Source organism: Uranotaenia lowii, chromosome 3, assembly GCF_029784155.1.
Source record: "Uranotaenia lowii strain MFRU-FL chromosome 3, ASM2978415v1, whole genome shotgun sequence".
Taxonomy (NCBI): domain Eukaryota; kingdom Metazoa; phylum Arthropoda; class Insecta; order Diptera; family Culicidae; genus Uranotaenia; species Uranotaenia lowii.
In genome coordinates this window covers 288,325,373-288,347,223 of record NC_073693.1, presented here as the reverse complement: position 1 = coordinate 288,347,223, position 21,851 = coordinate 288,325,373, and the positions used below count along the sequence as shown (strand labels likewise).

General features: G+C 32.6%; 1 protein-coding gene across 1 annotated transcript in view; it reads left to right on the top strand.

Annotated features, from left to right (window-relative positions):
- LOC129757909 (neuroligin-4, Y-linked-like) overlaps positions 1-21,851 on the top strand; it is a 525,864-nt gene that overhangs the window by 78,802 nt on the left and 425,211 nt on the right. The window contains exon 2 of the mRNA XM_055755293.1: positions 8,357-10,138. Coding sequence (XP_055611268.1) covers positions 9,906-10,138 — 233 coding nt within the window. The 5' untranslated portion in view covers positions 8,357-9,905. The remainder of the gene's footprint in view (positions 1-8,356; positions 10,139-21,851) is intronic.

Below are 21,851 nucleotides of genomic sequence, written 5' to 3'. Positions count from 1 at the left end.
AGGAAAAAATAATTATTTGGAGCTTCAAAAATAATGTTCCATGTTCATAAATTTTGTATACAATGTCGAATAGTTCTAACATTATTTTTGCCAACAATTGAAACACAATTAATACCAACTGTTTAAAATGGCGGCACATTTCAAAACAACATATATTGGCACACTTATCATGAAGTGACTTTAAAGGACATAATAATGTAAAGAATCCTCTGTAAACAAAGAAAACAATGCAAAACGGATAAAGTTTCAAATTTGGTTCATCGCAAAAGATTTTCGCATTAAAATTTCGCTTGAAGCCAAGAAATTATAAATAAATAAATTTCATTGACAAATTTTCTCCGTGGAGCTAGGTACAACTTTTAACATTTTTTCAGTAAAAGTAAGTTTTTTAATTTTGTAGTTCAAAAATCTCTTGGTCATACAAATTCCAAGGTTCATGAACTCGTGTGTTTATTCTGAATACTTAGAGATGCCTACACATATAAAGGTTAAAACCACATTCTAATTATTTTTTTAGGTGAATTTGTGTAAAATATAATGATTTTGCAAAGGTTTTACTTTTGCGGTAAGAATAGTAGATCAATACAAGACTAAAAAAAGTGTGCAAAGATGAAAAAGGGGTTTTAAAGTAAAGTAAGAGCATTTCTTCTAAACAACGATTTTATTTTTCATTAAATGTCATAACAACACCTAAATTTCTTTCATTGAAAGTTTTTCGATCAAATGAATAGTTTTTAAAATATACACATTTGTAACTGCCCGGATTCTTTATGATCGTAGCCTTAGCTTAAATGAGACTGTATCGAAACACTGGAAAAACTTCTTTATCGATGGAGACACATTTTTTACACCATTCTCCAAATATTTTGACAACTTTCTTCCTCAGTATCCACAAAATAAGAAAATTGGCATTATTTTCCAAATGCTTTTATTTTCGAGCTATTTGTTATGATATTTTAATAAACATTAATTGTTTACCATAAATAAATGTAAAAAAGGAAAAAAGGACGATAATATAAGGACTTGTGAAAAACAGTAAGAAGTTTTTCAAAGTACTGTATCGATATCTAGCTCTCTGGAGCCACACTTGCTGGATCATTCCAAAAATATTTTGCTTGCTTTCTTCATCCGTATCAACAAGAAAAATCTAATAAAAAAGTTCAACATGTTGTTAAAAAAAACAACTACCGAGGTTGCCGTTCTGCCATATCATACTTCATATCATCGAAACACTAAACTAAACACTAATGTTTTTTTTATTTGTCTTGGAAACTGAAAATAAACTTCAGGAAATGCATTTGATATTTGGTTGCCACATTTTTCACATCATATTTTCTACTCACATCGCAAAAAAGTACAATCTATGAATCAAATTATGCATCACGTATTAAAGAAAATCAAAATTAAGATGAACCAAGAAGCTTTTAATAATAACTTAAAGATATGTTAGTAGTCTAACAATAAAAAAACAGTCAACTTTAAGTGACGTCCGCTTAAAAAACCTCAAGATATTTGCACAAAAATGTGTATAGTATTCTGATTCAATCATAAGACCTTTTCTGTAGCGCTATTGGATACATGAATTTCATTAAAAAGGTCGATTCAAGTATGCACAAATCAGGTAGCGTGAGTGCTCCTCCTTTAGTCTCAAAATGTAAAAAATTGTTAATAATTAATTTTTCTAGCAAAGGATGAAGCTACTTCTATACTAAGGTTGCCAGATTGCCCGGTTTTATCCGGTTTTGCCCGGATTTTTAATACAAAATTTGGGAATAGTCCGGCCCGGCACGGTTGCCCGGATTTCATTGGAAAATGCTCGGGTTTTGCCCGGATTTATTCCCATTATTATTAATCATGATAGGTTTTTTAGAAGCCTTAGTTACGATTTGAAGTCTGTCGATGACTTTTGAAGGAAAATTTAAAAAAAACATTTTTTTCTTGATTTTTGTTGAGGAGTTTCTAGGTTTTGACCAAAATTTGCGCAGATATTGTCCGGATTTTCGGTCATCAATTATGAAATCAAATGCCCGAATTTTGCTAGGTTTTTTAGTATAAAATTGCATTTGCCCGGCCCGGATGCGTGCTGAAAAAATTCTGAAAGCTCTATTCTATACACACAATGAACTATCATTCTTCCTGAATCCTTCCATGCTGCTTTTTGCCATAAAAAGGCTTTATAATAAAATTTTCAACGTTTTTACACATGTTTGCCCTCCCCATCAGTAGAAAATCTGACAGGTCAATTTGGAAGGCGCGTTTTGAGAATTAAGAGTGAATTAGGAAATATTACTTTTTTACTGTACAAGCCAAAGTTTAAGGGGAAATTACTTTACAGGGTCCAAAAATAGGAGACTTTCGACTTTGATGATCCATTTTTAGACCTGACATCACCAAAATTTCGTTTCAATTCCAACAAACCAACAAAGATGTGAATTTTTAATTGGGACATATTTCATAACGAATATTGAACATCTCTAACATTTTTTGTCAGATTTACGCAAATAAACTACAAGTAGGTAAACACAAAAAAAGTTTCAGTTATTGTTCTGCTGATAGTGCCGACAGGGAATGAAATTGTTTGAGATATTCATATCAATTTTTTTATAATTTGTATGATAAAATTTGATTGAAGATTACATTTTAATGAATTTAGTTATATAGTTCTAAAAAATCATACTTTTTATGGAAATTTCAATTCTAGGTCCCATGAAAGGTACCAGTTCAGTACCAACATAGGAACAGTAAGTTCAAAGATGGAAATGTTGATCATGCATATCTTTGCAAATCTTTCTGCAACGGTTGAATCTATGTTGAAATTGTTCATTGAAACTTGCAGATAAGATCATGAATTATAAATAAATTTCCTGAAAGATATAAAACTCCAGTCCATTTACGAGAAAAACATAATTATTTACAAACCACCGCTTTAAGGCTTCTAAGATGGACAACTAACTCTACATAAAATTTTCATTCCCTCGTCAAACATTGAACAATTTAGTTTTTTGTTAATTTCAAATTAATTTTAAAACCTTTTTGTATAATTTTCAACATTAATAAGTATCCGATATTTTTCTTTAAAATAAAGTAAAACACTGAGGGAGCGGATCTAAATTACAGAATAAGTGTGCAAGACTCTCCAAAAACATAATAATATTATTAGATATAGAAAATTTCATTTAAATTATATCATTAGTTAAATCAGTTGATTTACAATAAAAGCTTATGATGGTAGTAGTTTTAAACAAGTTACAAAGCGAATCTATGGAAGAAAAAAAAATTCTGTATTCTATTTGCATGACTTCCTCATGAATTCGAGTTATTTTATTTATCTTATTTTTTATTTAGTTTTTTATGTTATTTCTGCATTTTTACATGTTTGATAAATTCAACATTCCACCACCTTGAATTTCTCAAGAAAAATACTATTGCTTTAATCATTCGGACCAAAAGATTTTCAATTCATTTTGCAATAAAGTTACGGAGCGTGGTGACACTTTATAAACCCAATCCTATATGTCCAGTTCCAAAAACTGGAATCAAACAATGTACGATATTTATCTGTTTGTTGAGTCTGAAGATGTACTCGAATTCAGATCCCCGTTGTACTGCTGGGAATCGCAGTACCGAATTGTTGTTGATGTTGGAGATACTGCTGCTAATTTATTAATTTTGTTCTTCTCAAATTTTCCATGAAATAAGACAAAAAAATGCATAATTACAATTTAAAAAAAATATTTGGAAGAATCTTGGATTACCACAGGAACTAGTTTTCGATGATATTGTAACTTGAAGCATATTTTCTGTCCAGTTGTTCAAATTATATGATTTCATTCTATTTCGCAGCATCAGAAAAATCCATAAATTTTTCAAAATATGGCGAATTTAAGTACATAAACCAGAATTCAAGAAAGCAATTCTAGATCACCTCTAAAATTAAATGCATTAAGCCAAAAAAGAACTGTTTTCAAAATATGGTAAAACTGGCGTTTCTTTCAAATCGTACGTATGTGGATGATACTTATGTGAAGTAGAAGTTTTGAATTTTATGTGTACGATCTTTCAGGCCAAACAACAAAAAACAAATTTGAAGAACACCACATTTTTGCTTTTAAAATTTTTGTTATTTTTTTGTACAGATATGAATCCAACTGTGTTAGTTGAAATTTAAGGGACTAGACAAGAAGAAAACTAATGTTGAAAAACATGCGAAAAAAATTCACCTTGTCTCTCGGTAGGACTTGAACCCACATCTTGCGCCTCTCCGGGGCCCATGTATTAACAACCTACTACAGGAGTCAACCTGGCATATGAAAGTTATACTGGTCGAGTGCCGATGTCTATCGGAATGAAGAGAATTGTTTTCCCATGTTATCATCATCATTTTCGTAATCTATTTCTATTCCCATCATTTCAACTTACGGTAGTTGAACTCAAGTTTGGATGGGTTCAAGTCCTATCGGAAGACAAGGCGAATTTTTTCGCATGTTTTTCAACATCAATTTTCATCTTAGCTAGTCCCTGAAATTTCAACTTACACAACTGGATTCATTTCTCTACAAAAAAGTTTCGCTGACTGAATGTTTGAGTCAAGACCCATCTCTGGGTCGCAGCTCAAAATATTTAAATATTGATTTAAACTTTTTTGTGATAAAAAAGTTATTTTATAATCACAAAGCGTATGCATTAAAAATGGTAGTGACTTTATTTTGTTATCAAATACTTTTCCTGTAAGTTGGCCCTGATAGAAAATTGGCAGACTTATGCCGTTTTCGTTTATCTCCACTCGCGCGGGCAAAACTTTTTCTGAATAAACAAACAGAATCGTTACCCGGGACGATGCAAATATATGGTTGCTATACTCACCCTTATGCTTACCCCCAACACTGACAACTTTTACGAGGTGCAACCGCCTGCTTGAGGTTCAAATTTCGGGCAAAACTAGTGGACTTCTGAATTAATAACCGAACATAATAACAGCAGTTAGGGCAAAACTCGTGGGTAATTAGGTTGCCACTGCCAATAAACGAAAACACTATTAGTTTATTTTTTCCTGCGCTCGTTATTTAACCCTTATCCTGTCAAAACATCAAAGGGTACAGTGAAATTATAGAATTTCAACTGAAGATACCGATGTTTAAGAAATCAAACATATAATTTAATATAAATTATGTTTTAATTACCTATGTTATTAATTGAGCATGCGACTTTTTCGCATATCTTTCAAAATTAATATTTTCCCGACATTATTCATGAAAATTAATCTAGATGTTGAGGGGAACTAAATTGCAGAATAAGCGTGTAAGACACTTGAAAAAAACTAATGAAACTTCTTGCAAAATCCTAAACTAAGACCTATATCATAAATTTTAATTTTCATTTAAGACATAAGTTCATTCATGTAGTTGAATTCTCATAAAATTTATATTGAATGCGCTAAGCCCAAAATACGAAGCTTCTTTAAGTGGAAAACTAATGAAGCTTTTAAAGAGTTTCATGCTAAAAATGAACTACTATATCGCAATTTGACAGTCGCATATAATAATCTTTTAAATAATCCCCAATCAACTGCAGAAGTCAACAAAGTCAAAGCAGAGATGTTGTTGCATCAAAACCGGTTTTCAAGATCTTTTCAACGGCTGAACGATACATACATAGGAGGTGAAAAAATTTCCTCCTTTCAGCTGGGTGAACGAATGCAACGTAGAAAAAAGAGTCATATTTCGACGATCCGATGCCAGGATACAGTCTTAACTGATCCAGCTGAAATCGAGAACTATATTACAGACTACTTTCGTGGTTTGTATAGCAGACAAAACGTAACGACGAGCTCGAATTTTCCTGTAAACAGAGAGATTGAGCCAACTTCTGAATTCAACCAACAATTGATGAGAGATATAACCACTGAAGAGATCTATTTTGCTATTAAATCAAGTGCCTCTCGAAAATCTCCAGGAAGTGATGGTATCCCCAAAGAATTTTATTGGAAAGCCTACGATATCATCCATAGACAACTCAATTTAATCTTGAACGAAGCGCTTAATGGAAACATTCCTGAAAGTTTTCTGGAGGGAATCATAGTACTGACCAAGAAGAAAACCAGTGATGACACAATCAAAGCATACCGTCCGATTTCATTGTTAAACTTTGACTATAAGCTCTTGTCACGGATTCTGAAGCAGCGAGTAGAAAAAATAATGGAACAACATCATATTTTGAATCCATCACAAAAATGTTCGAACAGTAATCGTAACATATTCGAAGCATTGACAGCCATTAAAGACCGCGTTGTAGAATACAACTGTCGAAGAAGATCAGGAAGGCTCATCTCTTTCGACCTCGATCACGCCTTTGATCGTGTTGATCAAAGCTAACTGTTATGTGTTTTAAGAAGTCTGCAATTTCATCCTGTCTTTATTTCTTTGTTGGGTAACATCATGTCGAAATCGACCTCGAAAATAATGATAAACGGAAATCTGTCCCCGTCCTTTCCTATCCAACGCTTCGTTAGACAAGGTGATCCCCTCAGCATGCACCTTTTTGTCCTTTATTTGCACCCTCTCCTAGAAAAACTCCTATCCATATGTAACGACCCACAAGAGCTAGTTTTGGCGTATGCTGACGACATTTCGATAATCGTGGAGAACGACGATAAATTTCAACGGATTTTGGACGCATTCAACGAGTTTGGGCTTTGCTCTGGAGCAGTTCTTAACACTAACAAGACCTTGGCAATCAACATCGGAACCCAACAGAGTACGAGATCCCCTGGTTGGTTCACCCTTTGCGAATCAGTAAAAATTCTTGGCGTCATCTTCTTCAATTCAGCTAAGCGTACAATTGAGGAAAACTGGTGCGACGTCATCAGGAAGACATCACAGCTTATGTGGAAATTCAAACCACGTATCCTGTCCTTACTTCAAAAAGTTACCGTAATCAACACCTTTGTTATGTCGAAATTATGGTTCATGGCATCAATCCTTGGCATCCCCATCTCATCAGCAGCTCGGATAACGTCTCAGATCGGAAACTTTATCTGGGAACGACATCCAACCAGAGTTTCGATGGAGCAGCTTGGTCTTGCAGTCGAGAAAGGCGGTCTAAATCTTCATCTACCGATGCAAAAATGCAAAGCACTTTTGCTTAATCGTTTTGTATGCTGTCGAGAAAACATGCCTTTTGCTTCAACAATTGATGGATTAATCTTTAATCCACCTTATTCAAGAGGCATTCCAGCGTTATATCCATGCCTCAAAATAGTCGCTCGTGAGCTGCCCTACATCGCTGATCAAGTTCGAGAAAACCCATCCACAACATCACTTTTAGAGGTCTTCAGAGGAACGATGAAAACACCTAAAATCGTTGCAGAAAACCCATCGGTGGAATGGAAACAGGTTTGGAAGAACATTCGGAACCGAACTCTCTCTACAATGGAAAAATCTTTGTATTATCTTCTGGTGAATCAATGGATACCACATGCAGCGTTGATGTTCCGGCAGAATAGGGCTGATAGTGCATTTTGTGTGCACTGTCCGACAGTTGTTGAAGATTTGGAACATAAATTATCCAGTTGCAGAAAAATTGTACATTTGTGGTCTTTTTTAAAATCTAAATTAGAGTCAGCTTTGAATAAGAGAGTAAGTTTTCAGAATTTTGTATATCCTGATTTTAAAAATACCAGAGCAGTGAGAAGAAATAAAGCGCTAAAATTGTTTATAGTATATGTAAACTTTATCTTAGAAGCTAGCAGTGATTTAACGGTAGGGGCTCTAGATTTTACGTTACATTGCGAGACCTTGTAGAATGAATGCATTGTAGAAAATAAAAACCGAAATATATATGTTTAAAAAAAAAAAATATTTGATAAATTTTTCAAAATATTTGAAAATTTCGAAGGGGAGAGGGGGGGGGGGGGGGTTGACCAAAGAACAAATCAATATTTGTTTCGGCCTAATAGGTTTCTACGCACGGAAGGTTCGATAAGCTTGATTTCAATCAAAGTGCATATATTTTACATGTTTTTGAATACTTTCCGGGATCCCAAAAATTCCCGGGAAACTAACCACCAGATTTCCCGATTCCTGGGAAAGGAAAATTGGTCGGTAAATGGATACTGTAGTGTATGCAACGAAATGATGAATGGTTTTTCTCAATAATTATCAAACTTTTCAACATATCATGAGTATTTTTAAGGCTTGAAAACACAATTTTTTAAATACAAATACCATAATAACAAGTTTTATACCATAAAGGTTACATATGTTTCAAAAGATGATAATAAAGCTATTAATAGAAAAATGTCTGCAAGATCTACGTTTTCATCACCTAATTGTTTTCCGATTTTTCTATTTCTTTCCAGACGCCACAACAGCTGCAACTAAAAAAGACATCATAATATCAAGACCGTCTTCTACCAAACCCCTTCGCATGGATTAACAGGAAAATCCATCCCGCAGAAAACTATAATCTCCACTTTAGCACCCAGCACAACAAATCCCGGCTGGAGTCGGAAGTTTTTCCACCTCGCTTGAACCAACAAACATTGAACAACAAGCTGGAAAAGTGATTCAAGTCATCTGGCAACCGACTGCTGCAGCACCTGGAACTCAGCTCTAGCTAGTAGCGGTCTTAATTTTGTCTCGATATTGTTGTTGTGGAAAATATTGAAACACCCCTACCATCATCCTGAACTGAGGATTGCTTTGGGAAAAAGGATGTTTATGGCAGCCAATAAATGGTCGGCAACTTGATTGGGACTTGGACGTTGTCATCTTTGAGAAGCCGGAGAGCAGCTGTTTCCGGGTTCAACCATTTAGTCTAAGCAAGACTTGAGACTCGGGTCCACATCCGGGTGAGCTTCTTTATCACCATCTGACGGTCGTTAAGTGCGGACCCGCTCTCTAGACTCTAGACTTCCGGAAAGCAACTGTTCGAGGGCACCCAATAAATTCTGGTACCGGTCCATAAGAGCTGTCTGGAACCGTTTCGTTTACGTATTCCCTAGACTTGGGACTAGTTTCACGATTGTCCTCCTTCTTCTGCAGCCACAACTCGGGAATGCAATAATGAAGTGATATCGAAACAAACCCACCCACATTGGTGAGCTCCATAAATTCGATGGGAAGTTGAGGAGCGACATGTTGGGTGTTTTTTCTCTTCCTCTTTCGGTTCCGGAACTGTGAAGTGCTATTTTTTGCCTCAAGAATGGGACTGATAAGGCATAGACCATCGATGGACCGGAAGGGGCGGAATCTGCTAACATTAGAGGTGGTCGGACTGCAATCGAAAGCCATAACGAGAACTCGGTCCGGCCAAGTGATATACAGCAACAGAAGTCGTTATTCCGCAATTATGGGCAAACCATTGCGATAAAATTCCTCCACCGGTGTCACACTTCCGCCAGATTCGATCCAATATATTGAAAAGCCATCTGCGGAGATTCCTCAAGCATAACAAGAAAAAAATAACGAGAAGGCGAGAATCGAAGCAAAACAAATTGCAAACGAAACAAATAGCTCCCTGGCAGCAGACAGCATTCTTGCGGTTCAGAAGCGAAAAGTTCCTCAATATCAGTCGGAAGAAAAACAATTTTGAAATCCACTTCCACGAAAGAACTTCGACACTCATCCCCCCATTCCACAAGATCAAGAACGGAAACCAGGAAAAAACCAATAAAAATACAGCCAACCGAATGAAATGAGCTAACGAAAGCGGAAAACTTCAACCGCAACACTTCAACTTTTCAGTCCATCCAGCAGCAGCGAGCAGCCAAACGAAGAATCAGAAGATAAAAAAATTCTCCCACCAGCGGGAAAAAGTAATTACCGAATAAAGTAAAAGAAAAATAAATAAATTGTGTGACCAAATCCTGAATCAAGGCAACTAGAGTAAAAAAAACCAAACCAACAATGACGTACGTCAAGTGGCAGTACTTTTGTGTGATCTATTTCCTGCTCGTAAGGCATCTGAACGGGTCCACCATGGATCTGTACAAGAATTCGCGGCTCAGTCAACGGATAGTGCAGACGCGCTATGGCCGACTTCAGGGTCTGATACTGCCGCTCGAGGGCTACAAATTTCTGAAACCGGTGGAGGCGTTCCTGGGGGTCCCTTATGCGACACCGCCCACCAAAATGAACAGGTGAGTGCTGATATAGTCAATTTGGAGACAGAATTTAGGAAAAAAAGTAACTTTCATTGACTTTTGGTTTCAAATAAGTTTCAATAAGTCTGATGGAAAAGATCAACTGGTGAAATTAAATCGATACATCATGTTTTGTTATAAGAGAAAAGTTGCTTATTTCTCAGTATTTTATCATTGATTTCAAAATTATCGACAGGTAACATCACTCGATGCCCAAGTAAACAACATTCACATTGAATTGTAACTCGTTTTTCTTTCTTTGACCTTAACCGTATCTTTTTTTTTTAAATTAAGTTATATGAAACCTCTCCATCTTGAAGCTACGGTTAGAATAACCAAAGATAAGAATTTGTATCTACCACTTCATAGTAAATAGTTGGCCCATGCCGAACAAAAGTTTGTTATGCGATGATAATGCTTCTAATCAATTCTACCAGCTCATTTTTACCATCTTTCATTCCTTCTAATTTCTATCCACCTATAAAATTTCATGACTTTAAGATGTCCCTACTAAAAAGTACATCATTTTTCACCGAAAAGGCGGATAAATTAAGTAACAAACATTAATTACGGTGGTTAATCTCTTCATTTAATAACAATAACGAATCAAATTTTAAGTTCTAGATTAGGTTTTGGTTTCATTCAAGCAAGAGTAGATGCACAACATGCTGCTTTTCAGCATAAATTTATTTACGATCGCTTCAACATATGTAACCCGTATCTTTATCTTGAGGCCCATTATAATCATATTTTGGATTTCCATCAAAGAGCCTGGACTAGAGACATGGCCGCAGGAACGGGGGGGGGGGGGGGGAGTGTTTGGGGGTTAAACCCTCCTACGCCACCATGAAGGTCCAGAAATAGCAAGCAAGGTATTCTTTCTATACTCGAAATTTCAAATTCTAAATCAAATCCTGATGATTGAGTTAAAATTCAATAGTCAAAATCTTGACTCAGAACTAATAACAAAATCTCAAAAACTCATCCCAAGTTCAGAACTTTGCTACATTTTTTTTTAAACAAATTTTCATTTCTGATTAACACATTAAGGACTGCAAAGAAATCTTAGCCAGGAAACAACCAAATTCGGCTTTTTACATCTCATTATCGATTGAACTTCTAAAACTTTAGTATCTTTTATTTACTGTTTTGTCCAATTTGGTGAAGAAAAGTTTAATTTTAAAATTCATTAGAGCTATGCTCATAAATGTAGCACACTTGAGGTAAGCGATAAAAACGAGAATTCTCGTATTTAGTCCTCAATGGGTTAAAATGCAAATATCAATCTGAATAATATACAGACCCCGTTCGTTTTTGGCAACATTCGATTTTGGCAACATCCAATTTTGGCACATGTGCGGTTTGTTAAAACAAAATTACCTTTTAGTTTTCGTTATAATAGGGCCAATTTATTTTAGACAAATACCATAAATACGTTTTTATGTTCTGAAATGGTGATAAAATGCAACAATAGAAACAAAAGTTTTCTAAAAAAAATTAAGAAGTAGGTACTCAAAAATGATAAAAAGATAAAAAATTCAAAAATTTAAAAAAAATATTCAAACTAAAGATTGAAAATTACAAAAAACATCTAAAAAATGATAAAGAATGAAAAACCAGCAAGTATGACCAATTGAAACAAACATTTTAAACAAATTGAGAAAAGTTCAAAATGCATCAAAAATATGATGAAAAAAAATGACTACAAATGATCAAACATTTACTAAAAATAACGTTTTTGATAATAATACCTAAAAGTTATTTTTCTTTAAAGTAAGACTGGAACAAATTTCAATTTCTTTTTTAGTCACCCCGCCACCCCCACCCCATTTCGAAATTTCCGAAAAACTTGAAGGGAAAAATATATAAAGTTTGAAGTATTTTAGGTTAATTTCGAAAAAAAAATAAATATCCGGAAGATTTCAAGACCAAAACAATAATTTCAAGATTTCGTGCAATTTATTCCAATTTATTTGTTTTTTGCATTATTTTTTATGGAAACAAAAAGCTGTTTGAAATACAGGTTTTAATTTGGTTTTGTATTTCATACTATATTTGATCCATGATTTTTGAAATGAAAAGGCATTTTCAAAATTCAAATAATAATTTTCTGAATATGAAAAAAATATGAAACCTTTCTGACTTTTTTTTCGTTTCCAAATTCGAAGTTCTACAACTTTATTCCTATGCAGAATTCAAACATAACAAAGCTTCGAAATTTCGATCCAGAATTGAAATCTCGAAACCAGATTCATCTTCGAAATTTTTATTTAATTTTAAACTCACAAGTTGGGTTCAGAAAATTTGAAGATGTGAAGCAGATTTCACATCTTGGCTCATATTTAAAATTCTGATCAGGAATTTAAATTCAGAAGTCGTATTGAATTTTGGAAACAGTTTTAACATTTAAAATTTTAAATGCAGTTTCTGAATTCAGATTTGGAATTTATATAAATAGGTTCAGATTCACCTCGTTAATTAGTTTTTCAATAAAGATAATTATATTTATGTGACTATTTAGTCACAGGAGGAATTGGAATCATAAGAGATCGCTAAGTTATAATTTTGATAGCTAGTAAAATTTCAAAATTTCAAATTATGTTTATTTTTTATACGGCAAATCAGTCCAAGCTTTTTTATGACACGAGTTTTTATTATTACATACCCGACGTTTCGGTGTCGTATGACACCATCTTCAGGGGTTAAATAGTTGCTGTGTCTTGCTTTTGTAAAAGCGTACTGTTTTAGATACCGGTAATCGAATAGTTTCACTGTAAATGGAGTTTTGTTGGAGCTTGGACTAATTTGCCGTATAAAAAATAAACATCAATAAAAATACAGTCGAACCCTCGAATAACACATTTCAAATTATTTTTCAAGTTTTGTTGTTAAAAAAAATACCAACAGGATTTAAATTATGGAATTGATTTTAAATAAAAACATTAGCTGAAAAAAACATGCCATCTTCAATTAAAAATAAGTGCAGGTTATCGGTTTCTTTATCAACATTTTGAGTGTTGCAGGTTTTCAGAAGAAAAAAAAAATTAACTGAAATCTTTAATTTGAATTGAGTTTGCATGAATTAGATTTGAACTGCAAATTTTCAAATTTCTTACTTCTACTTTTAAAAATGTGATTTTGGTTGATATTTTCGAATTAGTACATGAGTTCAAAGGATTTGGATTATTTGATTTGAGGGTAGAATAAGTTTTTTTTGTATTTATTTAAAGCTTTCTTTAAAAAATATTTTTCGCACATATCAAAAAAGGCCAATTTTACCAAAGATATCAACCACTGATGATAATAATTTCTCTATTTTGTGACTTAAGACTTCATTATCCAAATTAAACTATACATTATAAGATTTTAGGACGTATTTTACAAGTTACGTTTTAATATAAAAAAAACTTTTAAACACAAAAAACTACTCATGTTAAGAACTTAATCTAATATATAAAGATGAGTTGGACTATATATGTTTGTTTGTTTGTATGCACCTTATACAAATCCACACAGCTGAACCGATCAGCCTGAAATTTGGTACAGAGATGTAGTTGAACCAGGGTAAGGTTTTAGTAATAGTTCTGGACCCCTCCCACCTAAGAAAAGGGACCCTCCCATACAACGTTCTATTTTATTCCCACGAACCAAAAGTCATGGCACCCATTTTGGCAGCCGATTTTCGTTTCCTTTGGCGGGTTTTTTTTTTCACCATCATTATGGGCCGAGCATTAGCAACGACCATTCAAAGTTCATGTATACTGGAAAGCAAATCAAAGCTTGCTGATCTTTGAAAATTTGAAAGGGGGAATTTTGGCGGGTATTTTTATTCCTTCTTCTGTTCTAAGCACGTGGTACTGGTAGGAGATATTTGAATGCAATAATGAGCCTACATTTTGAATTGAAAAATACAACTAGCCTGTTAGAAATATATTGAATAGAATTGTAGTGATTTTCAAAGTGCTCCCTACCGCTGCAGGGGTGCTTTGAGAGTCTACATAAATAAACAGTGAACTGAACAGTGAATTGACTTCTTCTGCTGAATGAAACGATTTTCATAAATTCCAGCTTTTATGAACCAACTATTGCCGAATTTTTAGAATCTCTCATAGAGAAAGAAAATAATAATAAGATTCAGAGTTATAAGTTGAAGGCCTCGATTTCAACGCTTTAAAAGCCGTCGGGGAATTTTAACGGGGGATTTGAAAATTGATCGTATATAATCTGGAAAAACTTTTGGTTCCGTTGGAAACAAATCCATTACATTAAACTTTTATTAATTTAATCTGAGGTTTTCAGTTTTATGCAGTTCTATTTCTTTGGCCAATTTATAACTTTTGAGTCAATTTGTTCAATTCTACCATCCAATTTACATAAAACTTATAGTAGAACCGTTTAGTACTGCGAAATTAACCAAATGAACTTTAAAATTGCTCACACTTCACAAGCATTAATGGGATGAATGTTTAAGAATAGGAACATTGAAATGTAACTCACATATAAAATTAGAATGGTTACTTCGGTTCAGAGTTGGTTTGTTTTCAAAAACTTATTATTTATTTATTTACATAGTATACCGTCTCACGACATAACTTGACGAACATAATTCCTATAATTCACTCGGTGTTTCAAAAACTTCAAAAAACTAAATGTGGAACTTTCACATTTAAGACCAAGTACTCATAAAACAGTGTGAAATTAAAAAGCGAAAAAAGTACACAAATAGTTTAAAACATGCAATGTGAGTCTTCAACATGGTTTAACCAGATTCGGATGTTTGTTTAGAAATTTCAAAGTAGATAAAGGTCTAATACCCTAGGTCTAGATCATCCGTCTTAAAAAGTGGAATGATATCCAAAAGAGATTTTTATTAGAGGCAGGATGGGAAAGATATCAAAACAATTTGATCATTTGAAGATAACAAATAAAAGTCCAAATCTTTTCAAGCTTCCTAAAAAATGGTGGATGAAAAAAATGTTTATCGTGATGAATAAGCTTTCCAGGAAATTATTTTGTATGCCTTTTAATTTAAAGCTCATACCTTTAAGTCTTTGAGGGTCTACAGAAACATACAGTGAACTGAACAGTGAACAGTGAATTGACTTTTTAAGCTAAACAACTACTTGGACTGAGGGTTGAAAAACTTATGAACCGTTTTCATAAATTCCAGCTTTTAAGAGCCATCCATTTTCATATTTTTGGGATTAGAGAATAGAGAAGGGATAGAGAAAGAAAAAATTAGATTTAGATTCATCCTATTGGATAGCCTTCGAGGAATTCAAACGGGGGGTTAGAAAATTGATTAGAAAACTAAATCTAAAGGTTTTGAGTTTTATACAATTCAATTCCATTGGTCAATTTCTAACTTTTGAGTCATTTTTGGTCATCAATGTGACTTGACAACATTGATCCTTTTTTAAAAATAATTAATGGGATTGTGTCCAACAATGGAAACGTTGAAATATAACTCAAATGAAATTTATTTCGTAACATTATAATGGGAACTTCGGTTCAGAGATAGTTCAGAGATGTTTTCGATAGCTTTAAAAAACTATTAGTGGAACTTTCAACATTTAAGAACAAATAAGCAGAGTGATTCTAAAAAGCACATATACAATTGAAAAAATGCAAAGTGAATTTTAACTATGGTTCAACATGATTTGAAAGTTTCTAAGTAAATAAAACTTGAATATAACATTTACAGGGAGATCATCAAACTTGAAAAGTGGGATGATCTCCAAAATAGATTTTCATTAAATGGGGGATGTGAAAGTTAAAAACAGTTTAATCAGCTGAAGATGTCAGGTAAATGCTATTAAAGCATCTTTAGAAATGGTGGGTGAAAAAAATGTTTATTATGATAGGATGAACAAGCATTCAAGAGAAATAGTTTTAAAATTCTTTAAACACAAACCTCATAACTATAAGTTTTTCAAAACTTTGAACACGAGTAAAACAATAAATAATCTCAATCAAAACCTAAAAAAGAACAAAACAAAACTTACAAAGCTAACATGGCTTAAAATTGGCAAAATTTCTTACATCTAATGATGAATACAAAGCTGCCAAAATTTCGAAAACTCCAACGACTCATTTTGATTTTTATTTTATGCGAACCCGAGCAAGGCCGGGTAAAATCAGCTAGTAATTAATAATCGTAAAGTATATGATTTAATATCTTTTTTTTAATGCATGGTTCGAGCAAAAAAAAATTGTAGAAAAACGTTAGTCACCACCACACAAAGGATGTTGTAAATTGATAGAATCTTCATTCCTGCTTAGTTTAGAATTATAAATTTTTCTTACAGAGCTGGTATTTTAACACAAGAGCGAGTATAATACTCGCTTTAATTGTGTATCAAATTCGATTATCAGTATATTTAGCAGGTCATTTCAGAAACTCTGTTCTTCTTATTTTGAACTCGGTTCAAACATTTTCTAATCCTAAACAAAGCACGAATGAAGTGTTTATCAATTACAAAAATTTTCGTGATAAATTTTGATTTTGTGAAAGAAAAAACCATGAATACATGGATTACGATGTTTCCGTACAAACATCTGTCCAAAAAAGAATGAAATCGTCTGCTGGTCAATAATGAACCTCATTTTCTACCCAGCACAATTTTTGATCGCGTTCATCAATTTTGACGAAACTGGGCCTGGTACTAGATCACACATTTTTACATCTTTGGACCAAATTTCAGAATGCATACAGAATAGTAAATCAAATAATTTTTATTTCAAAAATATGTCATAGAAGTTGCAATTTTAAGTTAAATTTAGGGATTAGGGATTTGAAAATTTCATTTCAATTAAAAACTTTTTAAATTAACTTAAATAAGAAAGAAGTAAGCTTCTTTTTTTTAAACCACAAGCATGACCATTTGAGGCATTTGTTAATATTTTTAGAATATCAAGAGAAAGGTAAGAGATAAAGTTTGCGGTTCAAATCAGATTTATTTTCTACTCTTGTAAACTCGAATAAAATTAAAGGTTTAAGTTTAAAGCTTTGACAAAGAACAGCCTGCAATAGAAATAATAATTTGAAGGAAAATACAGTAAAATATGTTTCCAATTAAATTTAAAAAAAAATCTAGGTTTCTCAAAAATCAACATTTTATTGCGTTTGTGGTCCAAACTGACTCTAACATAAAGTTTTCATTTTGAATCCAGAATCATAATTATAAGGTTGCGATCGCCTGTAATTTGAATTCTTAGTGATAGTTCTAAAATTGATATTATAAATTCGATTAACTTAACATCGAGCTGATTCTGAATTTTAAATTTTTATTCCGTATCTAAATTCTACCTTTCAAACCTGAGTCAAAAATATGAATTCCGAATAAGAAAACAATTTTTAAATCTAAGTTTCAGTTAATATTTCAAATGATTAAAACCCAAATAGCGAAATTTGGATCAGAATTCTCAACCAAAAATCTCATATTTGAGTCATGAATTGTTGTCTTTCAATGAGTATTCTTTCTTCCGTTATTTATTCGAAATTTTACTAATGAATATGAGGAAAATTTCAAATGATGAAACTGTTTCAGAATGTTCAATTCTTAATAACCATTATGAAAGTTTCTTTGAAGTAAAATTCCAAATCTTTGAAATGGTTTGACATTTTAATTTTTTTTATTATCCAAAAGGATGAGTTTCGATCATGAAAGGTTGAAAAGCAGAACGAAGATTCGAATAAGGATTTTTTCTCCCGATGATGATCCAAACTGAAATTCAGTAACAAATAACTGAATAAAGAATCCGAATACTTAGCACAGACTTAGAGTTCTAATGTTTTTTTTTTTGCAAAATTGGAACCACAAAAACCGGGATTATCCTAGCCTAAGCTTTTTAGATAGTTTTTCCACGTTTCCGGCAGTTGAAATTCCATATATTTTTTTTCCAACTTCCGTCGAAATCAAAAATATTAGAAATAAAAACATGAAGAAAACACTCAACTTGATTTACGAAATACTTCAAATACATCAAATACAATAGAAATCATATTTAAAGCTTCCGAAAAATTGTTCACATTAATTTTGATGAATTTTACTCAAAAAAAAAAATAAAAATAAAAGCAAAAACAATATCAATGACTCAATCAAAATGTTTGTTTGAAATTGCTAATAATGTGTAACAACTCGGGCAAATTCTGGACGATTTGGGAATCTTACTTTTTTTTAATTTTAGAGACTTTAAGCCACGGGCTGATTCGTCAGCTAACCTTATTTGAATTCTATATTCGGGACTAAATTTTTTTCAACGAGTTTTTTAAAAAACTGTATAACAATTTTTTACCTGTGAAAAGATTTCGAGGTTTTATTTGTGGTTTTAAGAAGAGATTGATACTCTTAAATAATTTTTGTCGTTCATTAAAACTTTTTTTGGAATTTGGAATTTTTAGTTTATAGAAAAACATTTTGCTTAGCTTTTTTTTAACCTCATGAGGAGGGGGGTTTAACTCTCAAAACTCCCCCCGTACGGCCATATATGGAACTATGGTATTTTGATGAAAGAAATAATTTTTAGTTCAATGAATCACCTAGTTATGTCTGTTATTGTGTTTATTTTCCTAAGGTTGCCAGTTTGCCTGGTTTTATCCGGTTTTGATATTTAATACCAACTTAAAGCACATTCTGGGCCGGACCAGTTCTCCTTATTTTATTGGAAAAAAACCCGCAATTTTACCCAAATATATTCACTTCGTTTGATCAATCTAACTAAAAAAAATATATAATTTAAAAATTTAAAATTTGTGCTTCCTGAACGAAATTTGTTGGGCAAATTAAATAAAAATAAACATTAATGGTTTTTTGATACGATAAAAATCTGTCGATGCGGTTTGGCGGATTTTTTTTTAATTTTTTACTTGATTTTATTAAGTATTTTTTGGATTTTGACAAAATTAGTCCGGATTTTATCCGGAGTTTTGTTCGTCAATTTTAAAATTAAATTTCCTGAAATGGATCTGCAATTGTTGGTGAGTTAAAATGCCCAACTAAGCAAAAATTGTTTTTTAAAGCAAAATTGCTTGAAAATACATTAATGATTAACCGGGAGAACGAATAAACCGTAGCAGTTCAGCACGATAGAGGAAGTTAGCGGATGTTAGCGGAAGTCTGTGTTGATGTTCGTCCTTTTCTCAGACGATAAACTTTATTCGATTGATCCGGTATCTAATTCAAGTACGGTGCAAAATATTTCACCCCTGAAGGCTTAGGATGTTCCAGAAAATTAGAAATTCAAGTTTACTAGCAAGTTTTCTGCAAGAGTCATGGTATTTGGAGCAGTTGCTTCGTATGGCTTGAAGATTCTCCCTTTTTTTGATACAAAAATAAACACAAAAGTTAAAATTTACTAATGAAAATGATTTATGAGAAAATTGAACATTTTGCTCCGGAAAATTTACATAATTTTGGTCTCTTGTACCAAGCGTGTGTTTAAGGTTCTGTCTTTGTTCTTATTCCCCTGAATTTTCTTCAATTCGTGAGCTTCGAAATAAGGTTATTTTGGTGGAAATCCGACAACTCATGCTATGGATGAGTTTTGAACCAAAACGAAGCTTTATAGGACCCAGAGTTTGAGAAATTCAAAAATAACCCCAAATCGACTCAGTTTAGTAAGCACAAACAAATCAGATTGATGTTTCTTTTTGCTCAAAAGGGACCATTTAAAAGCTCCTGGTAGTCCTAGTATTAAGTTTGAGTGGAAACGATTATTAAAGGTGAATTTAATGATTCAATTTTCGTATTCTATTAAAAGCTGTTTTGGAGTTGCTTTAAAATGTAATTTCATTTACCACATAGAAATTGAATGCTTTTTTTTTCTTTTAAACCGCATCATTTTTAAATATATAAAAATTCAAGTGTTTTAAACTTTAGTTAACAAGAAAGGATCTTTTCAAGAAAGTACTCTAATTTCCCTGCATTGCTTCTAGAATTTTTGACTAATTAAGACCTCCGGAAGTATGCGATCATTTTTTTCTTCAGATACACTCAAACATCCCATAGCTGAATCAACAATCAATTTACAAAAATGTAAACATTTGATACTTGATACCAACTACTAATGTTGGTGTTAGTTTTTTGAGGAAATCTTTCCCACTTCAGCTTTCAACTTTGTTTCTAGAACCAAATTGTTAATTCAGTTTTTCAGTAAAGTTTAATCTAATAATTTTAATCTACGGTATACAAAAAGGCATTTGAAATCATAGCTGTAATAACTCTGAAAAAATAAACAAAACTAATAAAAAATAAAATTGAGATGAAAATCTTAACTTGTACATTGCAATCGAATGCCATAATTCGTATTTTTATAATAAAGAAAATCAGCACAAAAGTATTTTATACTTAAAATTCTGTTGACGTTTTTGGAACTCAAGAATATCATCTACAATCCATTCGAATTTGCGCCTCTAAATTTAAATTTTGTTTATTTCTAGGTCTGAATAATTTTTCAGCTTTTCCATGAGAAACATGTTACTGATAAAAGTTCTGAGTTAAAAAAAATTACGTTGATAAACTGAATTCTGAATCAAAAATATTCAATATCTTGAATTTTCAATCATACTCAAATCCTTTTAACAAGCTAGAATTATAATTTTAAATTTGAGCCGATGTTGTAAAAATGTTACCAAAATTGTTTAATTTGAATCTGAATCTGAATTGGTTGCCAGGACATTCAATGAAAATTCCCCCCAAATGTCCGTAAATTTATGAAGTCTGCTCGCATTTTGCAATTTATTTGAAATTTAAAACAAAAATTCGAATAAGTTTAAATCAATTTTTGTAAGTTTTGTTATTGCGTTAAATAAAGTATGTCGAATAAAGGGGTCTTCTGTCCCAAGTTTTCTAGTGACATGAAAGATTCTGGAATAATGAGTTCTGTCCTATTTCATAAAAATTCTGAAGTAAAGTTTTGTATGTAGATATGTGTTATGCTTGGAAGCTGGTTATCAATTCGAAAAATTTGAAACTAATTTCTTCTTTAGTGCATGTGGTGTACAAAAATATGAAAGATTGATAACGGAAACAAACACCAAAGATCCAATGAATTTTCTCATATTTATGCATCTGTAGATTCCTATTTTTGGATTAGCTTCAAGTAACAAAACTTGTTGGGAACCGCCGAGCAGCTAACACCTATCGAATAACTTACAAGCAGGCGCCAATGAAGTTTAGCTGAGACGTTAAAGATTTCTCCTGTCATTCGTACAATGATTTGCAAAATTGATGCGTAGTTAACAAGTGCAGCCATTGAATTAAAAATTGTTCCTACTTATCCTATTGCTTAAATCTAGTATCACAGGTGAAAGTTATCACAGATTGAGTTACAGTTAATATTGTATAATCGACCGTAAGTAAAATTAAACCTATCTAAATAGATCTCGATTTGACTAGTTTTGGTTCCGTAGGAGATACGATTTAAGCGAGATTCATAAGCTAGATTCAGAAAGGCAGTGTAAAACTCTGCACGAGGTTCGAAACTTATCGTGAGTAATTTCTTATAAATTGAAGCCCTACAATGAGTAACAATAAAATTTGTATTTTAGTTTTGATCTACACACAAAAAATAGTAGATTTCAAAAATCGTTTCGTTCAAAATCCGAACAAAAATCAAAAGATAATATCGGATAACCTCAAAAGATGCCTGCCAGCGAATCTACCATAGAGAATGAGAAGAGTGACGATACAACGTTGAAAGTTCCTAA